Source organism: Pyrus communis, chromosome 4, assembly GCF_041283825.1.
Source record: "Pyrus communis isolate YQ-2024b chromosome 4, ASM4128382v1, whole genome shotgun sequence".
In the NCBI taxonomy this organism is placed as follows: Eukaryota; Viridiplantae; Streptophyta; class Magnoliopsida; order Rosales; family Rosaceae; genus Pyrus; species Pyrus communis.
Window position 1 is genome coordinate 4425926 of NC_142568.1, and position 26333 is coordinate 4452258.

Here is a 26333-nt window from a genome sequence, read left to right on the forward strand (position 1 = left end):
GTCGGTGGTGGTTAAGAGTAGTGGCCTAAGCTCAGCGTCTGATGCCAGGGGCAAGGTCTGATGCATTTCTGTGCTTAATTTAAAGTTACTGACCACTACTTTTTTTTGTCTGGAGACTTGAACCGGGGTCATCCTTGAGCTTCTATGTTCTTTCGAGCTTTTTTGTGAGTTATTTATTTGGATCTAAGTACGAAAATAGACTCCTATTGATTTATAATGGATCTTAAAAAGACCCCATATTAACAAGTCCCATAACTCCTTATTCAAGAATTTTCTTTTGATTTGGTGTAGTGAATGTCAAAGATTCAATCAATATTACGCTAAACCACCAATTTGCTTAATTCACCACAACAAAATCTCTCCACAAACATTTCAGGAATGGTATCAACAAGCAAATAATTTATAAAAGGGTAATGTTAAGGATACCAAATTTGGAGACAAAATTTTAGAAACTAAAGAACATGAAAGTTGAATATTAGTTTATTATTTATGTGTTGATAAACGTGTTCATTAATGACACATAATTTAGTTTATGAATTTTATCTTCCTAGCATTACTCTTTATAAAAACACATTCAAATCTCTTGGTTCAATAGGAGATTCTGAGAATTTTCTCTCTGCGTTTGGGCCTTTAACCAACCCATTATTAATTATGGACCCAGTTGGTATGACCCGTTTAAAGTTGGCCCATTTGCTCCTTTTGAGGGGCTCTATAAATCCGAACAAAGCAAATTAGGGTTTCTCTATTTGCTCTGAGAAGAAGAAAGTACCAGCCGCTTCAGCCCTTCACAGCCAGCAGACCCTCCAATCCACAACAATGGTATTGCTTTATTCTCTCTCTCTCTTTCTCTCTCTCTCTCTCTCTCTCTCTCTCTATATATATATATATGTATGAATCCATCCACTGTTTGTTTCCTCAGAATTTGTTTGTTGTTTTAGTTTTCTGGGAAAATGTTGTGGTGATATGGGCTTATATTTTTTGTGGAATTAAACGATAAAAAATAGTTGGGTGTTTTGAGTTACCTCTAAAACAAGCAAAAGTTATGTTGATTTGGTAATTATGTCCGCTGTGTTTATAAGAAATGAATGTTTTGTGTGTTTCAGACTAAGAGGACGAAGAAGGCCGGTATTGTTGGGAAATATGGTAAGTTAAGTTCCATTTGTTTTACTTAAATCTTAATGCTCTTGTTGTAATGCAATCTGTTCTCTGTTATGTTGCGATCTGTGAAATTACTCATTATTCTATAAATTTAATTGCTTGTCTCATGGTCGTGTATCGGTGTGAAATTTATTTGCTCTAGTAGGTTTAACTTGGCCGAGACGCGGTTTATGTTGTGATTGTATGCCTGAATAATTGATTTTCATTTTTGCAATACAAGAGCTAGTTATAGTTACCTCGCAGCCAATATGTAGTATGTAAAACCGAATTTGGGATTGGAAATTGAACCGTCTTTTGTTTTTGTTCGTTTTCTGTTTTAGTTTCGTTGGTAAGGGAAATGTGTGTTCATGTGTGTCAAATAGTTCTGGTGGAAATTATGCACAAAATACAACATTCAGATTTGTTAAGAAATTCTTTGAGTAGATATGTTTCGCATTTGTGACGTTTTGATCTGATTCTGGATTGAAGTGTTTACGATTCTGTCTTCCGCCTCTTATTACAGGAACCCGTTACGGTGCCAGTCTGCGTAAGCAGATTAAGAAAATGGAAGTTAGCCAGCACAGCAAGTATTTCTGTGAATTCTGTGGCAAGGTAGTGTGGTTGTATTTTGTCAACTATTTGTCTCTCTAGTCTGAGGAAACATGATTAAATTTTTCATTTCCATGTAGTATGCTGTGAAGAGAAAGGCCGTTGGAATTTGGGGATGCAAGGACTGCGGAAAAGTGAAGGCAGGCGGTGCCTATACTTTGAAGTAAGAACCCTTTTTCACTGCTGTCTCACTTTTCTTGAATTTTCTGTTCGCGTGATTAACTAAATGATACTTCCGTATTTTTAAACAGCACTGCTAGTGCTGTGACAGTTAGGAGCACCATTAGAAGGCTGAGGGAGCAAACCGAGAGTTAAGCCTGCTGTTGTTGACCTCTACTACGTTTTGAGCATTTGCAGCTATGGATATTCCAAACAGTTTTGGGGATGTGGTTCTCCTTTTATTTTGTTATATTGTTTCGAACAAGTTAGATGAAAATGTTGACTCGTTGTAGTATGTTTAATATGAGATTTTAGCGGCCATCTTTGAATTCGGAGTGCAATTTAATTGTTTCTGGATTTCTGTTTGATACTGCAAGTTATGTCATCTCTTTTGCTGAGCGCAAACTTTAAGCTTGCATCCAACCCTGAGCAGCTCTGGTCTCTTTAGCTTTGCATCTAACAGTGACCTGCGCGGCAATACATCAAACGCTGACGTCGGTCTGAACTAAACTCGGACGGATCATGTGCCTCAAACTGCTGCCCTTGAGCAATGAACAAGTAGATTCTGCAGAAGAGTGGTTTTCTAGGGGCCTTGACGAAGTGGCACCAAAGTCACAACGGCAAACTTGTTCCGCTCTCAATGGTCTTCGATTTGTCGGATGCCATGGCAGTCCATGGAGACCGGATCAATCGGGTGCCACGGTAGTCCATGGAGACCGAATTAGGTGCCGCAATCTCTTTTTTCGGTCTTTAATGTTCGCATGTCTTGCTATCTTATACCAACTCTGTAATGGTCAGGTGCCGCAATCCATTTGCTGCTTCTGGCGCAGCTACTCTTACGACATCGGATTGTTATGAAACCAAACGGTGATGATACTGAAAGTCTGAAAACGCCAGCACAACTCTCTCCTAATCCCCTCGAACTGAAGACCCATCCACCTCTATCTTCGTTATTACTTGAAACATAGCAAGTTATTCATTCAAATCCAATCCTAGAGACATAACGAGGCCCTCAACTCTAGTCGGAGTGGATTGGATTGGAAAACTCACCATTCAATCCAACAACCGGATGCGGATTGGCCTTATCTTATTAGATTATAATTGATGAACGCCGTAGATGAAGGAAAAACCAGTTCTATGAATTTAACTACATTAACTAGTTGACAATCAATCGACCTAAAAAAAAAAAAAAAAAAAAACCCCTAGTTGTCAATCCTACAATGTGTAAACGGAAATATGATCCTGTATTAATTTTCTTTTTGATGTATTTCGTACTTATAATCGAATAGAGGTGTGCTATCCATATATCCTATTTTACTTGTCACACATAATTTATAATTTATGTCCGTTGATCTTCTTCAATTCATCTGATCCGATGGTCGAAATTTAAAAAGGTGTGTGAGAAGTAAATTGGAGTGTGGATATCACACCCCAATCGAATATAGAGTCGTTATAGAATATTCATGGCTCGAGTTCATCCAGGCAAAATTACATATATAACAATAACCAGTAACGTTTACAATAGGAAGCAAAAACGTAGAATCACAAACCTTGGTCTATAACTTGCACTCTTACTCATCATATGTACATATTGCTGAAAGGCCAGAAGGATAAAAAAAAGGCGAAAACCGGCCTGCTCCTCAATCAGCCATAACTATAGTTGACTGAATGTGGTTCCAGGTATGTACCTCGCATTCCCCATCAAAATAATTGCAGGAGCAAAGACACCAAGTAGAAGAGAAGAAAAACAAACCCATTCACGGATTTACGCGGTAGTTTTGCTTGTGTGGCTTTGTCACACAATCATGATGGGTGATTGATCGGAACATCAGGTGAATGCGGGTAGTGCCGCTGCTGTCATTGTTACAATGGGTGTACTTGTTTTTGCACAGCCTTTACAGCCGCAACTCGTGCAGCAATTGCTGCTTTATTAGCTATCGCTACAGCTCGGTTCACCCTTTCTTCTACTTTGGCCACTGCATATGCTCTCTCAGCAGCTCTCTGTGCTTCCTGCTCATAAGATGGTATTCAGTAAGAAACTCATATAGTTGCGGTAACTGGTAAGTGCTTGTTCAAATCAAATAATTAAGGTTTTGCATTCAGTCTTCACGTAAATCAACACCGAGTATTTCTATTGCAGAACTTTCATTTTAGAGGAAAAGCTCAGGTAGCGTAAGGTCAAAAGAAAAACGGCGGTCTAACTCTAAGGACCGATGAAATCTGTAGTGGGCGTTGGAATAATTCATCTATGCACAAACTTCCAACAAACTACGACAAAAATGCTATCATGGTTGATGTCAAAAAATAAAAGAATTATTTCCAGTTTTTCAGTACGATATTTACCTAAAATCAAATGTCTGTAAACTTGAATTGATAATCAAGTCAACAACATACAATACAAAACACGTTAAGCAAATCAAACGATATTTACCTACTAAATATTTATGGTTGTAGACCAACATATTTACAGTAGAATTTGTTCCAATGAAATACTGATACCACAAGGACATAAAGCAATTACCTGGACTGCATTAAGCACTTTGGCATGGTTGGCAGAATAAGAAGATCCAGGTTGGGTATTTTGCGCACTGGGAATATCTAGGACCCCGTTTTGCCAGTGACCAGATTGTGTTTCCCCATTTCTGAAAGTGTACATGCCAAGTCCCTGCTTTCTACCTTCATGCCAGGCTCCTTCATATCGATGGCCGTTCCCAAACTGATAAACTCCAAAACCGTGCATCTTGTCCGCAAAATATTCCCCAGCATATGTATCACCATTTCTGCGTTATCATATATACCAAATCAGCCCTGTGCTTGCGAATTTAACTTTCACTAGCATATCAGAGGAACAAGTATTCTTAACATGTGTGAGACAAACACAGATGCAAGCGCCCACACACATGTATATGAAATTGAAAGGAGCGAAACTAGATCAGTTTTCCTTTCGAATTTAACCAAGTATAAGAACAGTAGTCAAAATCCAAAGTGTCTTGTTTATATTAAAATATAAAATAAATATTAGATTACTGAGACCCTGTAGATAATGTGCCGGAGAATGAAATAGCAAAAAAAGTATGAGATAGTTCCAAACACCATGATGCTGACCATTTAATCTATGTACTCTAATATGATGCTAGCCATAACCCACATTTGAACCCTAATAACCTCCACCCTTGATTGTTTTGGTAATTATGCAAAAGAACAACGAAAAATCCAACTGAAGGCCCGACTGACTTGACACGGAGCATCTATAAACTCATGAATGTAAAAACAAATACTTAACTACAGAGACAAAAATCAACCAGTCTCTAAACTTGGTGCAAACTGTATAACAATTCCATTAAGCACATGATACCTCAAGGGCTCAAACCTTATTTAGACCTAGCTAGCCCAAAAATTGCATACCAGATGACAAGACCACATAATTGACTTAATATCTTAACAACCTAGTAACTGAGAGAGGTACAAAAACATTTCAAATCGGTCATCCTAGTACTGTGTAACTAAAACCCTACCATACCACATAGAACAACAAGGCAACTAGATGAATCAGTGTTCAATTCCAAACATCAATATTATAGACAAGAACATGGAAATCGAAACACATATCCATTCGCTTCATATATGTTAAGGAAGACAGTAAGCTTTTACCTGAATTGATAATGACCAAGTCCATGTTTGACACCCCACTTGAACTCCCCAACATACCGACTTCCATCCTCGCAAGTATGTATGCCACTCCCATGACACTGCCCATTAGACCACTCTCCGGCATAAACATCACCGGTGAAGAACCTATACACCCCAATTCCATGCCTCAAGCCCTGCCTATACTGCCCGCGATACCTGCTACCTCTGGCCCAAGTCTCCACACCATAACCATCATACTTCTCATCCACCCAATCACCTTCATACCTCCCACTCATATGATAGTAATAAACCCCACTTCCTGAACATTTTCCTTTATCAAATTCACCCTCATAAACATCCTTATTACTATACACCTGCACCCAAGACCCCGAATTCGGCTTTTTGTCCAACTTTGGCTTCGATCCAATTGACCAAAGAACAGGCTGAGCGGGCTTAGAGACGCAGGAAGACGAACAAAGCTTGATTGGCAAAGAGCGGGAAAGAAACAACCGAGTCGAAACAAAACGGGGAAGTGCAATGTTGAGAGAAATCAAAAGGGCCGCCGAGAAAGCGATCACAGAGAGGAAATCGAGAGCGAAAGAGCGGCGGGAACTGGTGATGAAGTAAAGGGAAGGCAAAAAGAAGAGGACAATCAAGCGGCAGTGGACTCTGAGCAAATGGGCACAGCGGAAATGACGGAAAAGCTTCAGAACCAGTGATCGGGTGGCGAAGGGAATGATTGCAAGTGAAGCAGAATACAGAAACGAAGAAGAAGGGCCGGAATTGAAAGCAGTGTGGCTATGGCGGTGGAAGTGAATCGGGTGGTGGTGGAGAGAGGAGAGTGTGTGAGAGTGGGATAAAGTGGAAGGTGTGTGGTTCATTGCAGGATTGTAAGAGATGGGTTCATCATGGAATTTGAATTGGGTGTGAATTTGGTGGGATTGTGCTGCTGGGCTTGGTGATTTCCGGGCCTGGGTTGCTTGGAAATGATCAAGTTGGTGGTTTGGTTTGGTGATAACATGTAGAACTAATTGGGTATTTGAACAATTAACATTTGGGTTTGAATTTAAAAGTGCTTTTGAAATTGATGAGGAATTGATTCCTCTCAGATTCTGCTTTTCTGCCTTCCTTCCCTCTTCCGATCTGAGTTGAATTGCATTTACAGACACATATTTTCTTCTTCCTCTCTCTCTCTCTCTCTATCTCTCTCTAGCTTTCTCTCTCTTCTGTGACTTTCTGGGTTTCTGAGATCAGAGCAAATGGTGGATATCTGTGTGATGTGTTGCTGTTTCTTGTTGCTTTGCTCTGGTTTTTCATGTCTGGTTTATCTGCAGAAACCAGAACTGACCTGGGGTGGTCTTTCCTCTTCTCTACAAAGCCCCTGGACTTCAGGATATTTTCTGAAATACCACCACTCTTTCTTGTATTTGAAGGAAGCGAAACAAGTGGCAAAGCCCGAGTGGATAATTGCTGACTGTTTTTTTTTTTTTTTTTTTGAGTACATTGATATTTTTTGACAGAAAAAGCTCGGATATCATCAGATGGTACTGCGGAGTGGCGATTGACGTTTGCGGTTTTCCGTCCTGCCGTCTGTTAACTTTGACAATCGTAACGTTTGATTGGTGCTGATTAATTAGTTATTTAATTTGAAATTGATGTTTTGCAAAACTAAATAATTTTCTAGTCTTTTACAACGTCACTGCATTGCTGTACTAAACTACATTATTGATGACTGGTTTTTATGATAAGAAAAAAAATTGTTGGAACCAATTAATTAAATGAGAATTTTAACAAAAAAATTTATGATATTGTTCACTTTAATAAAAAATCATATTTTTACACTAAAAAGTTAATTATGGTATTATTCACTTTACCCTTTATTTTGTCTTTATCGTTAAAACTCAAAGTTTTCAAACATTTTTACACTAAAAAGTCAATTATGTTATTATTTACTTTACCCTTTATTTTGTCCTTATCTTTAAAACTCAAAGTTTTCAAACATTTTTCATTAGTTTTCCTTTAATTTTAAATTAAACTAAGAGCAATTCCACCCCTAAAGACTTTGCACCAGCACCCAGCTCATTTATTGACTCAAGTAAACAGTAATAGACCCTAATGAACAGTAATAGGCCAAAGCATCTCCACCCCTAACAAAAAATAGCCTAGTCAATTTTATTAAAATATTATTAATTTCTATTATAAAATAATAATTTGGTGTTTTAATTTTTGTCTTCATCTAACACCCCTCCCGTCTTCTTCTTCCTCTTCTTCTTATTCTTCCCACTTTTCCCAGTTTTTTCTTCTCTCTGTACACCATCTTCTTCTTCTTCTTCTTCTTGTTCTTCCTTTTTTTTTCTCCTCTTTGTACACCACATCATCGAATCTACCCTATTCTAAACATGGACATGCGCACACCGTAAACCCCCAAAAATCAACACCTTCATATTTAGAAATTCATCGAAAATATACAAAACAGAAAAAAAATTCCAGTTGCAGGAAGATCCGAGTTAATCAACCAATCGACGACGATCCGAGTTGCAGGAGGATCATGATTTGGAAGGGGGACATGGTGTTGAATATATGGATTTATCAGGGGAAGGGGGTTGATGGGGTTCCAGGGATTGGGATGGGTTCCAGGGATCGGGGTGGGGTTCCAGGAGCTGGATGGGGTTCCAGATGAGAGAGATTGTAGCCATGACGTTAGCAAGGCGTCAAATGAGCCGTCTCCTTCCTCTGTCGATTTTAGGCCGACCTGTGGACTGGCTTGGGCTGGGTGCCAGTCTATTCCACCGGTTGGAGTGGATTGGCTGAGTCTCAGCTTGTTTTTTCCACTGGGTGCCAGCCTCTTTTGCTTCCGGTGGAAGTGCTCTAATGATATTTTCTTTCGAATGTTGAAGGAAGTGAAACGTTTGAATTTACCTTAGCCGGTTGATGGAAAACTAAATAAGCACTACATTTGGAAAGAAAAAAAATATATACATTTGTGAGAAGTGCACAATGAGATTTTTGACCGCAATAATAATTTCCAACAAATAAGAAGAAAAAAAACATTTTAATTTGTGCCCGCATATTCTACAAAATCTCGCTTTACACATACGCTTTATTTTGTCTCACTTTATCACATGTACTCTTCTTTTGTGTTCCAATTTACCCCTTTTCTTCATCTAAGTTGAGTGAAGTGTTAATTTTGCTAATGTGGCATTGCGATTTTCAATAGTGAATACAAACATTTGTTTAAACAAATTGCAAGTTTTTATAACGTTATGGGGAAAATGATTCATTTAAGGTCAGGAAGAAGGGACCTCATTGTTTCAAAAAGTGAGGATTAATTGCAGAGCACACATTCCATCAAATTTTAACGATCCGAATAATCTATTTTTCAAGTATCCATTCATAGATTATTCTTGCAAAAAATCAATTTCAATCCAAGAGTGCATAAATCCTTGAAATTCTGTGAAGAGTGCAAATGAAGAAAAAAGATTTTCTGTGGATTTAGTGCCATGATTGAGAGAATCCTTCATTTGCACCCTCTATAGAATTTCATGAAATTTCACGTAATTTAATCGTGGCCGTCCAAATAGAAGAAGAGAGAACAAAGAAGAGAGAATCCTACTCCAAAAAAGCGTGTGCAAATGAAAAAGAAAAGAGTGCAGAAATCACTTCCCGACTAACAGACAAAAGAGGGCTCCCAACCTTCCAATTCAGAATCCATGCAGCATAGATGTCCCCTTACAAATTGCACACCAAAAATATATACCAACATCTCATACAAGTGCGTATGTAATACGATTCAAAAGCAGAATAACACATCCAGTGCGTACAAAAAATATCCGAATGTAGAGGGTATAAAATTAGGTGTGTGCTATCCACACACCCCATTTTACATCTCACACACCCCTTGATAATTTATGTCCATTGATCTTCTTCAATTCATCCGATCTGACAGCCAAAAATTAAAAAGGTGTGTAAGAAGTAAAATGGGATGTGTGGATATCACACCCCTAAAATTATATGATGCTATATTCCAACAATTAAGTGCGTATATAATCCTACTGCTGTGCTATTAGACAAGAATATTAAGAGACTACACGATACAATTCTCAAGACACAAGAAAATTGTAGAGATGAACTAGCTATTCTCGGAGCGCCAATAATCCCGCCTTAGCTAATAAAAAAACGAAGAAAACAAGTCCGGCAGAAGCCACTACAACGTAATTATTGATACTAAAGCCAAACGGACAAGTAAGTCCGCCCGCTCTCGAGAACATTACTGACAGAGGGGAGTAAGTCTCACATGATAGCCCTGGCTGAAGCTTGAAATTTCAGCATCATGGCTTGTGAAGCTTGAATCCGAACACTCTAGGAACATAACTCTGTGACGCTTTCTGTGGCTTCAGGTGCCCGTATGTCATCATGAACAGGTGCGGAAATGTGCTTCCGAAATAGGCTCCATCAATGTCTAGATAGAGTTAAGTAACTCAGAAATTAATGCAAGCATAACTAGTGAGCATTGTGTCCGACCATCAAAAGGAGCCACGGCCCTCAATGATGTTATAGATCACAAAGCACAAGGCAGGATACTGATAAATGCAAGTACGAACAAAGTATGCAGTAAATTCATATTTTTTAACAAAATTCAAGAATAAACAGAAGATATCAGTACGAAGCTAACAATGTTCCCAGATGACAAAATGAAGTTGCTTAAATTAATCGATGCTTAACTATGCACAAAGGAAGCAGCCTAAGACCTCCCCACTGCACAACATGTAATCCTCTCCAAACAGACACCCATAACGCCTACTGATGCAAGTGAATTAGAATACAAAAATAACTTACTGTATGATACCTCTCAGGACAAAACCTACAAATTGAATTTAAATTAAAGAAACCCCCAGCTCAACCTAGACAAGAGATTAATGCTTACGGGACATCTAGATACCAACCAGCAAAGGAACAAAAAAAAATATATATATATATATATGGCAAGGCATGAAAGAAAATTCTGTGAGCAGCATCTTAACAAACCAGCTGCTTATATGCAGCCAGCAATTGTAAATATAGGTTCAATGATATAAAGGATACTACCTTGATACTTTGATCGAGGGTAGTAAATATCTTCACACTTGGGGCAGTATATTTTTACAGTGCTGGACCGTGGGATATCCGACTGGCCAATTGGGAGGCAGGGTTGTCCACTGCAGAAAACTCTAGGGCATCTCCCAAAATCATAGTTCTTGTACTTGTCTAGCTGTAGATCCAATAACCCAATTCTAAGTTTCCAAATTTTACAGTCAATAAGCAATGAAACTGTCAAACAGACAATCAAGAAAAGAAACTTGCCATGGCAGCCATGCCCTTGCTTGTCAATATATATCGAACATGAATGAGACCATAAAGCATCTCTGCTGCTGATTCAATCAATTCATTTTGTTCTTCTGTGAACATATCACCTGCCCAATGTATATATCAAAATTGGCAAACAATCTTCTGGGTGATCAAGGAACACAAATATTGTCATATATTCTAAAACTGGGTTGTCTACTTGTATCCAAAATATCTCTCTACGTTCTTTTCTCGAAAATAACAAATGGAATCTTACCTCTTCTATTAGTATTCTTTCCAGCCTTTAAAAAGTAAGAATTATAAATCTCAGTGGCCACTGGCAACCAGAAACATTACCACTGACCACGGAAACACCATGGTTAGCACATGAGGGAGAGAGGGATAGTGGGACAGGGGAGGAAAGAGGGCAAGAGGGTTCTTCTTTTCATTTTCAATTTTTGTTTTCTAATTTTTTTCAAGAGGGTAAAATTAAGTTGGAACTTTTTTTAAATAAGGGCTTTTAAGAGTACCTTATTGGGTCTTAAAAAAATCATACTTTATTATTAAGTTGGGGAAAGAAAAAATTTCACGAAAGCAGACATCAATATTCTGAAGTAATCGGAAAGAGTTCTAGCAAAAAATACAGTTTAATCATATAGCTGCATTGAAAAATACACATGGGCCAATGCATAACAAACTTATTTTTATTTTATAAGAAACATAATATCTAATATAATGTCATTAACACCATAGTTGTCATCAAACGAGACAATAAACCAAAACATATACTTACCGTGAGAAGATTCAACATCCAGAATTAAATCAAGTGCATAATCATAGTACGGCACTTGGCTGCTTAGCCCGCAGAGGTTAAAATCATCTTGTATGTAATCATCATCGACTTCGCAGAAAAATTCATTTCCTCTCAAATTGCAAAACCATGAGATCCAAGATGTGTCATCCCCTTCGGAACCACTAACATCCGACTCTTCACTGTCTGTCTCGGATTCCTCTACAGCCAATTCAGATACATTCCAATCAGTAAATTTACAGAACTGGTATCTTCTATCTATCAATATACCTTCTAGTTATAAATCAAATTTTACTAGAGTTCCACAAATCACATACGTCAATGATTTTAATGATGAAAACTATTGTTATGGTTTATCAACATTGCTCCTTATACAAAAGGGACACATCCAGACTACAATAACAAAGATGTCTTCATGTTGAGACAACAATATTAACTCTAGATCAACACGAATAGATGTTCAATATCACAAAATGTGACTGAACACCTAACTGTTTAGCATTACTCCCTACAAAAACCTAATTCTACTACAATGACCGACTCTTGCCAAAGTTCAAACAAATATCCCAAATGCCCAGTAGCCTCTGGATTCGGGGCCTGGTGGTGGTTTAAAGGACCGTAAAATCATGTGAGGGAAGGGATGGGACAGCAGACTGAATAACCATCTAAATGGGCCTCAAAATTACAGCTTTTCTTCTATCGATAAGCTTGCTAAAGAAATAAGACAATGGTATTTAATTTGGGGCGGACTTCTACAGCAAAGGACATACTTTAGTTTTAGCTCTATATAACAAAAACAAAGTTTGATTCAAATACCACTAACAAGCTTCAATGGGTAAAAACAGAATGCTTATCCGTAATACGCATTGTCAAGTGTTATAATAGAATTCCTAAATGGATACCCATCGTATAAAAACAAGTATATGCACACACCCGATCGAATAAAAACAAGTATATGTATATGAAGCATGGATACAGATACAGTGACACGATACGCCAAGACATGGTGATACGTAAAATTTCTACAAACTAGGTTACAATATGTCATGGATACGACAATAAAATATATAATTTAAAACACATTTTAACATAAATACATCCAAATTCAAGTTCATCTTTGAACTAAATCTTTGTTTCCTATTAGTCTTCTCCTCTTAAAATCGCATCTGAAAGTGTAATGCTATCCTAAATGCCGAATACTTGTATCTGGAAGTACCCGACGCATAATACACGACCAAACTGAAGTATACGTGCTTCTTATTATGCACACACCCAATTGATATTATGGAAGTAAAAATTTTATCTTTCAACCCAGATGCAGTTCATTTCTTCGAGGTTTATCAAAAGGTAAATCTATGATATACCATGTTTCTTCTTCTTCCAAACTAGGCTTAAACTTAATGCAACAAAGCAAAACATAGACTTTTAACCTAATAATGATGCTAGGCAGACAATCGATCTATAATCTCCTCTTTCAAGAGAAACCCACAAAAAAAAAAAAAAAAAAAAAAAAAAAAGATGAAAAATTAGTAAAAAAAAAAGGTACCAAATGCGACTAAAATCGAATTAACACGACTATGAAAAGCAGGAAAGAAAGAAAATTTCAGACCATCGGAGCAATTGGTTTTGGTGAGAGAGGCAGAGCGAGAGTCTTTGTGATCGGAGGGAGGCTGCTTCCCACCCATGATAAGCGGCTTGTCCTTGCCGTTGATTGCCCTAGAAGTGGAGGGCGAGGATCGCTCAAGCTGCTTGTCCAAGGCGTCGTTGATCCGCTGCTTCCGATCAACGGCGGGCCCCAACACCTCCGCCGTCTTAGACCCAACCACCCCGCGCTCTCTGTACATCTCTTCTTCTTCTTCTTCTTCTTCCTCCTCCTCCTCCTCCTTCGATGCCCAAAATTAATCACCCAAACATGGTAATTTCGATTCTACCCCAAAAAAAAATGAAAAATAAATAAAAATTGAAAATTGAAAAGTGAAAAAACCTAGGGCTGTGGAAGTAGGGTTTTCGGTTTTGATTGCTAACTCATGTCGCCTGAAATTCGTTCGTTCGGGCTTGGGTTAGCTAACTCAGCTTCAGCTTTGAGAGGGAGAGAGAGAGTATTAGTGCGAAATCAGAGTGAGGAGAGAGAAGCTTATATTTATTACGGAGGAGGGTATTATGGTAATTTAGTTGGAGATGGATGGGAGAACGATATGGAGGGAGATCTAGAGTTTGGGTCGTTTAGATTCTGTAGAGAGGAGGGGAGGATATGACCACCACGGGTCGGGTGATCGGGGAATGTTGGGTGGATCGTCATGTGGGACCCCAATCGGGCGGGAGCCAATCGGAGTGGAGCTGTCGCCAGATATAGTTTTCGCTGTTTATGGTTTTTAACTTTAAAATAATTAAATTAATAATTTGAGTGAGACTAGTGAATGAAGAGAATGAGAGATCTTTCAGTGTGATTGGTACACGGAATGATACATCACATGTCATTATACAAATATTACGATATGTATGATAAAATGTTAATAACTTAAAAAATAAAATTTCTCACCACATACCACTTCTCTTCCCGTCACAACTAAAAATTTCTCGAAAAAAAAACTGAAATTATGAATGGGACTTGCAATAAATTCGACATTCTCCTCCTTCTCTGGTGGCAGGGGAAGGGTAGGGTGGGGTGGGGTCCACGATGGAGCGTGGTATTTGTCAAGTGCAGAATAAGTGGGTTGTTGAGAAAATGCTCCGAGTTTTAGGCAAAACGTGAACTCGGAATACAAGTTAACCGGACCGCTAAGCTAAAAAGTCCTTTATCATGTAAGTACGCAACCGTCTTTATCCGCCTCAGCCAATCTTAACGGTAGGCGGTAGAGATTATTGAGATAGGCACAATAATTATGAGTGAAATACATACAAAAATGTATTGAAGTCTGCATTATATAATCACGTGAAAAGTGAAATAACCATGCAAATATATTGCACCGGTAACATGAAATGAAAAGGTACACCGTGCATGATGATATTTATAGGGTAGGACATGTTGCTGTTCATGTAAGCTAATGATAGCTGCTAGCTCACATTAATAATTGCATAATGAGACAACGGTCAGAGTGTAAAGCTAATGAAAGTTGTTAGGTCGGACACACTTAAAGTATTGGTAAACCAATCATAATTGTTCGGCAATTTCTAACCATGATCCACGTAAACAATAAAAGATCTCTCGTACACGCATCGAACTAATTATACATTTTATAAATATCTCTATATATAAAGTTAATGAAAAAAGGTCAATAATGATTTTGGTGTCACCAAGTTTTAACAAAAATATTTGGACAAAAATGCTTCCAAGACAAAAAACTTCAAAAGCATTCAAAATAATGCATTAAATAAGGTAGGGGCATTTTCGTCATTTTAATAGTATTCTTTTATAATTAATTTTTTTGTGGTTTGTTTGTTTGTTTATTTGTTTTTTTTTTAATTAGTATCTTACAATAGGCTAGTAATAATGTGATTCAATTTATTTATTTTTAAATACGTTCAAAATGTCTTAAGAGACGTGTAATACCAGTTATAAAAAAGGTTATTCGCACAAGGATAACAATGTAATTAAATTAGTTGTCAAATAAATTTTTTTTTAACAAACGATATTATCTACATTAAGAGGGAGGTAGGTGGGTTTAGTTTCACAATGAGTTAGTAATAATGTAATTCAATCAATTGTTTATTAAATATTATTTTCTCTATTCTTATGTAAATTCTATAGAGACCGATTTTATTATATGAATTCACCTGCTTTAATTGGTTTATGAGAGGTTTCTTCTAACATGATATAAGACCATTTATTTACTTCAAATACTTGACTTTCCTTTTGTCAATTTATGCATATAAATACATTTAAAACATGTAAATCGCACGTAGCACGTCATAATTCAAAAAATATCTTCTACACATGCATGAAGGCTAATTTTTCTTAGCACTACCAAATCGCCTATAAATTCAAGTTCCTTGTAGGAAAAAAAAAAAAAAAAACCTCGAACTCCCCATAACTTACGGACTCGGATACAAAAGTACAGGTTTTGCTGCATACGTCCCATTAAAACACGTCACTTTACTTTTAAACTGGGTGTATATGCATCACTATGATTTTGTGTTTCAATTGGGTACAAGTTCAATTGATGGAGAAGGACCTCCATCTCCATGGAACGGTTACACCGCCAGCCTGGCATCCTGAACCAATAATCAAGTGCAAAAAAGACTTACGCAAGGCATCATATTATTAACATGGGAAGCTACGACTACGTTGTACCTATGCCCTGTACGATGTTCTCTATAAATTTGGCAAAAACTTGGTAAAAATCACATGGTAAGGACAGGACAGGAAAATACCAATCCACAATCCATGTGATTACATTCAGAATGTTCACTCATCGGCAAATACTGTGGTAGAATAATACCAAGGATAAACTTCGAGAACATATTTGAGCTTTGTAGTACCTTTCCATCGGCATAATCTAAATCAGTCGAGACTAACAACTTTTCAAGTACTCTGAAGATGTTTAAGTTTGAAAAGCCGGCAAACAACTAAAACAAAGTGCTGGTGACACACATAATGTACAGTGACAGAGAAACTAGGCGTATACTTACAACTGGATTTCTAGGTAACCGAACTCTCAAGGACACTGAGAGTATTGCTTTCAGTTAGAGCAGACTGGAGAACAATGGATGCACTTTGATTCTTCTTAATCCTCGGCAAAGTACTTCTCCTCAGCATCATGGTTGGCTTCCCTCTGCCAGTGATCATCCAGTGTTTCGTCATTGTCAATTTGTGTGTAATCTAAGTACTCGGAATCTTCTCCCAACAAAAACTTTTGCTGCATGATGTGGGTGAACTGGTCCATCTGATCTTCCAACTCTGCCGCAGATAAAGTTTCTTTCTCACTGTGCCCTCCTGTGGTGGTTTGAGTACCGTTGGGCCCATCTGACTGACCTGCAGTTTGAGCACCATTGGGCACATCTCGATTATCCATAGTTTGAGCACCGTTGGGTGCAACTGGATGATCGATAAGCATCTATAAGTAACAAGGCAAATCTAAAAACGTTAGAACAACCTGCATGATTTGTAACAACTAATAGAGTCAACTAGACAACTAAATCATTAGTATACAAGAACCAAAGACCAAGCATGAAGAAAGCACGTTCACCGACTTGATTGAAGATTATTACAATCTTTAGGGGCTGTTTGATAACCATTCATGATTAGTTTTTCATTTTTCACCTTTTGTGCTATAGACATCGGAAAAGTACAAGGGAGAAAAGAGGAATGAAGAAGGGTGAAGGAAGGATAGTGGAAGAAATGTTTATGAATTGATGCACAAAATAAATAATAAAACCCAAAAAGTGAAAATAACATTAAGTGGGTTTCTCTTTCAAGATTTTGCTTTCATATAATCTCCTTCATTTCTCCCTCCTTCCTCCCACCACCTCCCTTCACCCTTCTCCATTCTGCATTCCTCCCATATAGTTTCCCTGTATCTCTAGGGAAAAAAATGAAAACTAAAACTGAAAACAAGATAGTTGTTAAACAGGGCCTTAACGTTTCATCAGTAGAGCACAGTGTCACAACACTCACAACTACGTTACCACCTCTTCTCATTTGTAAGAATTATTTTAAAACCGACTCAAATGCAACAAATAAGAAAATCAAGGTATTATGCTATCTATACGCAGCATAATACAATAGTTAACAGAAGAAAGGCAGGGCAAGAGGGGTCTAAAATCTGAAGTCATAGCTAGGATTTTATTATAACCCACTTAAAAAGGAAAATAAATAAATAGACAGATTTTATGCATGCAATTTTGGTCATTACATATCTCATAGAACAATACTCCAAAATTCAACAGAGAATACAGAAAATCACCATATTGTTTTCATTTTTTATCATGTGGTAGTCAGCACAAATATTAAATATATAAATATATAGATAAACAAACAAGACTTATCAATTTTGCAAGTATAACTTTGTAATTGTTTACTAAGTTACCTCGGTAGATTGTGTGCCTCTGTCAGCCCTCACAGCTTCCTCTTTGTCTTCATCCTCTTCCTCTTCTTCTTCTTCTTCCTCCTCCTCCTCCTCCTCTTGCTCTTCTTGCTGGTTTCTATCACCACCACCAACCCAATCACTTTCAGGAACACCCAACCTCTGCTGCTCCCCTCTAATCTTTGAAATCAAAACTGCTTCCTCTGCCCTCCTCAACAACGTGTCCGACCACCTTTCTCCGGGTCTGGCCATGGTCCTTCCAATGGGATCCTGAAACTTCCCAACATATTCATGATGCAAGTATGGCTCTCTCTCTCTCATTGAGTCCTCTGAGAAATAATTCCCGTCAAACATCAATTTGTTCAGGTATGCTCGCCTCCGGTTCTTGACTGTAACTGACCTTGACTTCAATTCATCTGATGTTGGACTCATTAAGCTTTTAAGATGCTTCACATGCCAATTGATTTCATAATCATCATGGAGCGCATCAAACTCTCGGAGCTCATCAAAGGTCAATTTTGAACCATAACGTTCTGGACAAATAAAATAAACAATCAAGAAAAAGGGTATTGGAAGAATGGGAAATAAAATTAACTTAAACCATCAGCTTCCCATAAAAATTTTGATAAAAAAAAGAAGACATTGTTCTGTAATTCAGTCTAATTTCGGTAGTTCGAACCAGTTTACCCCTGCTAAAGTGAGATTCCCAAACAAAGAAACATACAAATATGCAGCTAAGAATTCATTCTCTAATCTCAATTCTCTAAGCATCCAAAACCAATGAATATTATGAAAAATAGAAATTAAAAAAAATAATCATCCTTAAATTCTTGGTTTCAAAAGCGTAGCTGAGCTAAAAGCCTATCACCACTACACTAATTTATCAGCTTTACCACAATTTGTTCTTCCCTCCCCTCAATTTTCTCGGAAACCAAAGGAACAATTTTCTTTTTCTTTTTTCCCAGTAACCAAGCAGAAAGTTAGGGGCTGTGAGCCTGTGAAGAAGTACTGTAAAACCCTAATTAAAAGACATTGGATATCAGCATACCAAACACAGACATGTGAGAGATATAGAGATAGGGTACCTAGGAAAACGGCGACGTCCCTCGAAAGGAGGTCGAGGAGTATAGCCTTGCGTTCAGAGGGATTGAGGGCGTTGGATTGTAGGGCACGAGGGAAGTAGAGATCCTCCAACGACGATAGCCTCTCCGATATGCTCTCCATCGCTTCGCCTCTCACTGCCTTTCCCTCCATCCCTGCTGAGTCTGCTCTGCTTCCTCTCCCAGTCGCGAGACTCCCTGAATATTTTCTCGGTTCGACCCAACACGTGAGAGTCGCGTGGCATGGAGTTGGGCTTTCATTTTATTTTCTTCGTTCTTATAATTATTTTATTTTCGTTATTATTTAAAAATAAAAACTGAAATGGTTATCACGCATAGTCTTATATGATACACCCCTACCGGAATGTCTATCTGAACTTCAAATCGAGTTGTGCTGGCCAACACAGGAGGGTGACGAAGCCATAAAGTGTAGTAATGTGGAAAATGTGGATAAATTTAAACCTAAAAGTCTAAATATAAGAGTGCGCTCGTGAGCGGTAATGAACACATTTCACACGTGATGTCAGAGTATAAGTAAAGTACAACAAAATAGAATGAGAATTATATCATCGAAGGTACCACCTATACTGAAATTTGCCAAGAATCATCGTCAATGCGAAAGCTTAGCTACTAAAACTTGGACGGGCGAAAAAACAAGGGTGAGTGTCTGAGTGAGCCTAAAAATAGGCTTTGTAAAAACTTTTTCGAAAACATAATAATCCCTTGCCGTAAAACGAATATAGTTTCCAAAATATACATACTACGTATAGTGTGAAAATACTTACCGTAGCCTGCAATATCACAAGAATTTAATAAGTCACAATATTTCGTAAATAAATGCCTAACGTTCAGTAGTATGTAATCTCGCATAAACTAACATATCATAACGAGTGTTCATCGACATATGCTGACACACAAGTTTATGCAGAGATATTCTGACATGAATAGGACTGGGTGTAATAATGATTTATGTTCTAGTACTACAATCATGTGAATACTAGCGCTATGCGCATCACATACGAGTTCTAATTGCCTATAGCAATCTAGGACATGACTGGCACCTACAATGGATCCAAAGTGAGCATACGGTGCGATGTGAACATATATGTGAAAGATTGGCCCTAGCCCGAGCGAGTACTAGCACCAGTGCATCACACGATGAGCAAATAACGTAAATAAACATCACACTAATCTAGGCGAATTGTAGAAAACTCTTTATGAAATGTATAAATGGAAACTAACAACTATATATATACTATATAAAAGAAAAGACTCACTCACAGATACTCGTGAGATCGCAACTGCTCGAACTGAGAAAGCCAGAGTCTCCGGTGGTAATTGCACCTAAGCATAATATTGGGACCCGTTAGTAAAACTCAGCTAAAATGACTAAATTTAGGAAAACGGAGTGCGGATTTGGAATCAGAGCATTAAGATACACTGAGAAGGGTACTAGGCAATTTTCGTAAAAAGTCAATGAAAAGTCAACGGTCAACCCTAAAAAGTCATCCGAGATGCTCTGGTGGTCAACTATGTCAAAACTTCAGAATTTCACTAAATGGATGTCAAAAATGGACTTAAGGCGTCGAATTAGCCTAAGAGGGTTCTCGAGAAAATTTCGAAAAAGTTAACACAAGGAATATTCCAAGCTTAATTCAGAGATGGGCTGGGCCAAATCCAGGTTCGAATTTGGATCCAGGTCGCAGATCAGGGCTTCCTCTTTTATTTTTTTTTATTTTTTTTTTTCTCTTCTCCGGCCAGTTACAACATTCTTCTTCTTCTTCTTCTTCTCCTGCCAGTTGATGCTGCAACTACCGGGAAAAATCCCTGCTCCGACCACTCAAAATCTTCACTAACCTTAGCTTTCCAATTTATCAAATTGAAGCTTAGGGGACAAGGGATTGGAATATACCTTTAGTTTCCTCGACCGTGGTAAAACAACATGTAACCATGTGGACTTTGCCAGAAACTGGAAAAATAGTTTCCCCGAGATGGTTTCTACAATAACGCCACCAAGACTCACGTCTAATGAGTCAATTGTCGTTAAAATGAGGCGGGGGAGGCAAAAATATGTGATTTAAACCTTACATTGCTCGGCATCATCGAAACTCGCCGGTGGTTTGTTGAAGGGGAAGTGTACAGTGGTCTCTATCACTGTCAAGATTCCAGGTTTTTGGAGTGGGTTTAAGAAAATGAATGAAGTGATGATGGTGGTGCTGGTTCACGGGGAAGAGTGAACTCGATGTTGTCGTTGGAGTCGGTGAGGTGAGGTGGCACTGGTGATTGTACAGAGGGAAGAGAGAGCTAGAGTGAAAGAGAGACGGGAGATGATAAAGAGGATAGAGAGGAGAGAGAGTCCCAGTTTATGGTGGATGAAAGGAAACATGGCAAGAAGAGAGTGGAGAGTTTGTGTGGGTTTGGGCCCCATGGGCCAGAAAAATTATAAAATATTTAAAATATCCCCTCAGAAAATATTAAGATAATAAAGTACCCAAAATTCAAATTTTATAAAACACCCTCAAGTTTCGTAGTTTCGTAAAATATTTATCGTATCTCCAAATTCGATTCCGCTTGCGCCTACACATTCGTAACGTTAAGTACTTCGAGGTTACGGCAACCTAAGAGCTTATACGCGTCCCGAAATGACAGTTAATGAAGGTCAACAATTTTGCCTTTAGGCACATTTTTGTCCATTCACTCTTTTAAAATTAATAAAATCGTAAAATTATGGACGGGTTGTCAAATTATAAACATATCGAACTTTTTTACAACTTTTTTTTACAGAAAATAAAGTTATTTCCTTTCACTCAAAACTACGACTTGATCTCAAAATTTAACCTAAAATGGAGCACTGGTCCTCAAATATAATTTTGTTTGCTTTATTATCTACTTTGCTTATGTAACACTTATCTATGACCAATTATCCATCATTGTTTTAGCCTAACTAAGCTAAATAATGAACTTAACCCATGATACAGTATTCACTTTTGCACCAAGGAAAAAGAATGACACTCTTTCTTTCTCGTCTCTTATCTCGTTGTCTCCACTGCATTTACGACATCTTTATTCTTCTCAATTCTCATTCCATTGCACCTCCATTAGTCTTTTTTGAATTCTAAAGTTATCTCGGTCACCAAGTAAATTTTTAAATACTTGGGCCTTTACTTTCTTAAGAATAAGATTACGATTGAAACTAGGGATTTTTTTTTTTTTTTTTTTGAATACATTGAAACTAGGGATTAAATTTTAAGAATTTGTTTAACTTACTTGATTTTGACAAGCACAATAAGGAAAAGACACTTCCTCACAGACCAACACCTCAATTCTGAATAATGATCACCGATCCAAATGGTCTCCTTGACAAAGTGGGGGTGTGACGACCTGTCTTCTATGTAATTTCTCCCCGAGTATGTGAATTATCATTTCTGCCCTTGTTATCAAAGTGACGTGGACGTGATTTCAGCTTTAAATTATTTTCTCACTATCGTAATTAAACTACACACGCTATTACGAGTGTACGTTAATTTTATCAATGTTAGAAACACTATTCCAGATAGATTTTCTGATTTGCTTTTACTGTCGGAAATCTATAAAAGCCTATCCTTTTACTTCTTTAAAATTTGATATGTGCCTTATTTTTTTCACCAATCAGTTTTCTTCCCTCTTTTTGGCACCCAATCAGACTCTTCGTTCTCTCTGCCCAATCAGAACCATCATTTCTCTCTCAAACCCATACCTTGTTCTTTTCTGCAACAAAGAAGACCACCACTATCTCTTCACAGATCGAACCTGAAAACCATATATTTGGACTCCTCTCGTCACCATGAACTTAACCATACCCTCAAATCACGTGTTGGTTGAGTTTTGAGTGGTCAATGCTCTGACTCGGTGGTTTTTGTGTCGACATGATCGCAGCCAAGTTACAAAGTTTCAAGACTCAGAAAAACTTCTAGGTAACTCCTTAAGGGTCCTAGACTAGTTTCGGTGAGTCATTGGCGTTGAAACAAGTGAGTTCAAGAGGTTGACTTTTGGTCGGAGCTATCAAGCTATTTTCAGGCTAATCTTCGACTGTTTTTCGACTTTCAAAAGTTTCCGGCGAAAATTCAAGTTGCAGACGGTGACAGGTAACGCTGTTAATGTTCGTTACTATTTAACGAAATATTCTTTCAATTCAGACGGAATATTCCTTTGTTCCGTCAGTCACCTGCAATGCACGTGCCTGCGCGTGTAGCCATGGGTTGGACGGTGCATGAGGGCGCCTCTAGCCAACAAGTGGTTTTTACGTGTAGGTTCGTGACTTGGAGTAGAACATTTTGGTATATTCAAACCTTCCGTTTGAGCAAGTTATGGGAAGTTTTTCCTAGTTTTTCGTATATGTGTTAGTTAAGTAATTTTTAATAGTTATTTCGCATATAGGGGAGACTTACCCTGAGGACATACGTGGACAAGCAAGACTAGGGGGCTATGACCCTATGACATACCTGTGAGTGGGCATTTTGTTTTTGTATATTATGTATATACCTCATAGTTTCCATAAATGTTTTTAAATGGTCTTATGCATTTATGCCACGAATTATATATTTTTCTAAATGCTATGACATGGTTGAGTTTTATATTGCATCATGGCATATCCATATGCATATTACCTGCATGTAATTGATGTGAATGGTTTGAAATGCTAATGTGAAAGCGGGATGCGCAGGTAAGCCCAGGTAAGGTTATGTGATGAATTGAATGATTGAATCATTATGTCATGCTTACATATAGTCTGCTCATCATTGCTACACCCCGGTGTTCGTGCTCCTGCCCAGGGCCAGGGCTAGCCCTTTACGTGTATGTTCACCTCCCGCACCGCACGCTTGCCTTGGATCCAAGTAGGTGCTAGTCCTATCGTACAAGTCACATTAGGTGACTCCGACTCGCAAGTGACTCAAGCATAGCGCTAGTCTTCACGTGATCGTATCACTAGAGCTATTATTATGACACCTATTCTTGTCGTACGGGTCACATTAGGTGACTTCGGTTCGTGTGTTAGCATATGACTGATGAGCGATAGGTGCAATCGTACAAGTCACATTAGGTGACTCCGATTGACATGTTAGTATAGATTACAGCACTTAATCATATCTATACTGTTGTTGAGAATATCTGTTGTGGCATACTTCTGGACTTACATTGAGCATGCATTTGATTTTCATACTTATACATAGTATGATATTTTGGAAACTATACTTGTTTTACAGCGAGGGGTTAGTATAATTGAAAGATAAATGGATTTTATAAACCTTTATTTTTGTGCCCACTCACTCTTCTGTTTTTTGCCCTTCCAAGTCCTAGTTAGCTGATTTATATTTGTGGCATACGAGGAATAGCTGGTGGATTTTGACATATCTCCATCTTAACGTAGGAACTTATCTCTAGTTGTGTAATAAGTACCTTTCTTGTTCAACTACTTTACCCTTATGTTATTTATGCTTTGAATATTTGTAGTTATGGGTTATAACCACTTATGTGCACTCACTGAATTAGTTTAATTAAATTCTAATTTCAGTTTTAGTTTATTCACTATTTTCTTACATCACTTGCACTTTCGACTGCATCATCTTCACGTGACGGCCATCATGCCTTGATTCCGGTCGGGGTGTGTCGGTTTGGTATTAAAGCATAGGTTTAGGCAGTCCTATATTCCTCGTGTGTACTATAGATCCTAATAATTTTTTATCTCTTATGTCAAAATTATGTCACCTCGTAAAGAGCCACGTGCCCCTTCTGAGGTAAAATTTTCGGACTTTGGGCAATTTGGTGAAGCCATTGCCAGGGCTATTCAGTCTACACTTCGTCCTCCCCAGAGGAACACCTTGGAGACTGTGTCCCGCTTGAAGATAGATAATTTCTATGACAATGAAGGGTATGAGAAATTTCAGATTTGGCTCGATCATGTTGAAAATACCTTTCAAGTTATGCAGCGGCATATAAATCTTGCAGCGGATCGCTATGTAGAGACAGCGACTTTGTTCTTTCGTCGGGGAGCAGAATCTTGGTGGGCTCAGGTGTCACGCCCATCATTTGCTGAAGATGCCATGGATTGGGATATTTTCAAGCATCTATTTCAGACTAGATTTATTCCTCCAGAGTATTTAGATCGTAAAAAGGATGAATTCTCGGAGCTAAGGCAGGGTAAGATGTCAGTCACTGAATATCACTGGAAGTTTACAAATTTATTTCGTTACTGTCCTGAGACTGCCGCAAATCCTAAGGAGGTGCTCCGTCTTTTAAAAGGGGGACTCACAAACGGCTGCGTTCTATGGTGACTTCGACTCCCTATTCTACCTATAAGGAATTCTTTGAAGTTTTGCTTTGGGTTAAGGACTCTGAGAACGCCCCTGATGATGATGATGATGATGATGAGAAAGGTAATAATAATGTTCAGAGGAACAATAATAGGGGGCAGTCTTCCTTTGGCCCTAGAAAGACCCATAATTTCAAGCGAAGTGGAAATAGTTCGAGATCGTCGAGCGGTGGTTCAGATTCTAATACACTGCGGGGAGGCGACAAGTCCACATATGGTTTCTGCTTTTAGAACTAGAGGAATCCTAGCAATTCTAATGCTCCATTACATCGCAGGTGTAAAAACAATCATTTCGGTGAATGTAAGAGAGGAAGCAGTGGATGCTAACAATTGTCTGCGAAATCAACAAAAGTAGCAGAAACCTCAGCCTTCTACTTTACCACATGCAGTTCTTCTACAGTAGATTGCAGGACCTAGTGCTTACACGCTGACAAGTTATGGTGGTGCTTATCATTATCAGGGTGATGTAGCTCAGTATCTAGGAGGAGCATATCAGTATCCACCAAATCCTTATTATCAGGGTGGTTTTCCACAGTACTAAGGCGACTACACTCAGTATTAAGGGGGCTATACGTCGTACTTGAGTGGTGGAGCACATATGTATACTAGGGCACAATACCAGAATTATGAGGGAGCTTCTAGCAGCGGTACATCGACCAGGCAGCTTAATCTGCAAATCAAGGTTGAGGTACCCAGGGTCGAGGAAATAAGAATCAGGGAAACATGGGCAGAGGAAGCCGATAGCAAGCTCAGGGCTAAGTTAACCATATCACCTTGCAGGATGCGCAGAATAACCCCGATTTGATTACGGGTACGTTGAATGTTCTTGGTCATTTTGCTAGAATATTAATTGACTCTGGTGCTACACATTAAGTCATTTTCCATACATTTGCTCAAAAGACTCAACCTCATCCCACTCCCCTCGATTTTGAGTTGGAGTTCTCGATGCCTAAGGGTGAAGTTTACTATGTTGATTGGGAGTACCAAGGATGTCTCGTTCTTATCGAGGACTTTGTGATGCCATCCAATCTCGTTCCTTTGGATATCATTGGCTTTGACGTTATCTTGGGCATAGATTGGTTACATTATAATCGTGCCAAGTTGGATTGTTATCAAAAGGTTGTTACCTTTCATCGACTGGACATGCTTATTGTCACGTTTGTTGGTGAACAAAGCGGTTTAAAGCATGGAGT

The 26333-nt window shown here is 38.3% G+C and overlaps 4 protein-coding genes, 1 long non-coding RNA gene and 1 pseudogene across 10 annotated transcripts; 3 read left to right on the plus strand and 3 right to left on the minus strand.

Moving 5' to 3' along the window:
* The first annotated feature begins 684 nt into the window (after positions 1–684).
* Positions 685–2234, plus strand: LOC137722468 (large ribosomal subunit protein eL43). The gene is made up of 5 exons (XM_068461474.2): positions 685–819; positions 1104–1143; positions 1661–1749; positions 1827–1909; positions 1998–2234. The coding sequence occupies exons 1-5, from the start codon at positions 817–819 to the stop codon at positions 2059–2061; spliced, it is 279 nt and encodes a 92-aa protein (XP_068317575.1). The 5' UTR covers positions 685–816; the 3' UTR covers positions 2062–2234.
* Positions 2235–2501: 267 nt separating this feature from the next.
* On the plus strand, positions 2502–2787 carry LOC148697328 (uncharacterized). Its single transcript, XR_015961463.1, has 2 exons — positions 2502–2630; positions 2704–2787. It is a non-coding gene; the product is annotated as an uncharacterized LOC148697328 (long non-coding RNA).
* A 595-nt stretch (positions 2788–3382) lies between these two features.
* On the minus strand, positions 3383–7019 carry LOC137722905 (uncharacterized). Its single transcript, XM_068462022.2, has 3 exons — positions 5557–7019; positions 4427–4685; positions 3383–3915 (listed from the first exon to the last, which is right to left on the minus strand). Exons 1-3 carry the CDS (start codon positions 6414–6416, stop codon positions 3769–3771), a joined length of 1266 nt encoding a protein of 421 aa, XP_068318123.2. The 5' UTR covers positions 6417–7019; the 3' UTR covers positions 3383–3768.
* A 2184-nt stretch (positions 7020–9203) lies between these two features.
* LOC137722568 (casein kinase II subunit beta-1) lies at positions 9204–13893 on the minus strand. Of its 5 annotated transcripts, XM_088692377.1 has the most exons (6): positions 13653–13775; positions 13278–13548; positions 11651–11869; positions 10876–10985; positions 10618–10783; positions 9204–9994 (listed from the first exon to the last, which is right to left on the minus strand). In XM_088692377.1, the coding sequence occupies exons 2-6, from the start codon at positions 13510–13512 to the stop codon at positions 9864–9866; spliced, it is 861 nt and encodes a 286-aa protein (XP_088548503.1). In that variant the 5' UTR covers positions 13513–13548; positions 13653–13775; the 3' UTR covers positions 9204–9863. The 5 variants fall into 5 exon arrangements, with proteins under 5 accessions (XP_088548503.1, XP_068317703.2, XP_088548504.1 ...); XM_068461602.2 differs by having other exon boundaries at positions 10621–10783; positions 13278–13893; XM_088692378.1 differs by having other exon boundaries at positions 10621–10783; positions 10876–10970; positions 13278–13889.
* Positions 13894–16025: 2132 nt separating this feature from the next.
* Positions 16026–20789, minus strand: LOC137723237 (coiled-coil protein). Of its 2 annotated transcripts, XM_068462394.2 has the most exons (4): positions 20704–20789; positions 18777–20135; positions 17695–18224; positions 16026–16722 (listed from the first exon to the last, which is right to left on the minus strand). In XM_068462394.2, the coding sequence occupies exons 2-4, from the start codon at positions 18943–18945 to the stop codon at positions 16393–16395; spliced, it is 1029 nt and encodes a 342-aa protein (XP_068318495.2). In that variant the 5' UTR covers positions 18946–20135; positions 20704–20789; the 3' UTR covers positions 16026–16392. The 2 variants fall into 2 exon arrangements, with proteins under 2 accessions (XP_068318495.2, XP_068318496.2); XM_068462395.2 differs by lacking the exon at positions 20704–20789 and having other exon boundaries at positions 16026–16703; positions 18777–19041.
* Positions 20790–24529: 3740 nt separating this feature from the next.
* LOC137723280 (uncharacterized) lies at positions 24530–25371 on the plus strand (annotated as a pseudogene).
* The last annotated feature ends 962 nt before the right edge of the window (positions 25372–26333 follow it).

Coding starts and splice junctions, on each gene's coding strand:
- LOC137722468 (XM_068461474.2), top strand. Junction 1,144..1,660: donor CGGTATTGTTGGGAAATATG/GTAAGTTAAGTT, acceptor CTCTTATTACAG/GAACCCGTTACGGTGCCAGT. Junction 1,910..1,997: donor GGCGGTGCCTATACTTTGAA/GTAAGAACCCTT, acceptor ATTTTTAAACAG/CACTGCTAGTGCTGTGACAG.
- LOC137722905 (XM_068462022.2), bottom strand. CDS start 6,416: ATGAACCACACACCTTCCACTTTATCCCACTCTCACACACTCTCCTCT. Junction 4,686..5,556: donor CTTGGTCATTATCAATTCAG/GTAAAAGCTTAC, acceptor ATGATAACGCAG/AAATGGTGATACATATGCTG. Junction 3,916..4,426: donor AAGTGCTTAATGCAGTCCAG/GTAATTGCTTTA, acceptor TCTTATGAGCAG/GAAGCACAGAGAGCTGCTGA.
- LOC137722568 (XM_068461601.2), bottom strand. CDS start 13,512: ATGTACAGAGAGCGCGGGGTGGTTGGGTCTAAGACGGCGGAGGTGTTG. Junction 11,870..13,277: donor CAAAACCAATTGCTCCGATG/GTCTGAAATTTT, acceptor AATTGGCTGTAG/AGGAATCCGAGACAGACAGT. Junction 10,784..10,875: donor GCAAGGGCATGGCTGCCATG/GCAAGTTTCTTT, acceptor TTGGATCTACAG/CTAGACAAGTACAAGAACTA.
- LOC137723237 (XM_068462394.2), bottom strand. CDS start 18,945: ATGGAGGGAAAGGCAGTGAGAGGCGAAGCGATGGAGAGCATATCGGAG. Junction 18,225..18,776: donor GGACGTCGCCGTTTTCCTAG/GTACCCTATCTC, acceptor TTATTTGTCCAG/AACGTTATGGTTCAAAATTG. Junction 16,723..17,694: donor GAGGCACACAATCTACCGAG/GTAACTTAGTAA, acceptor TGTTACTTATAG/ATGCTTATCGATCATCCAGT.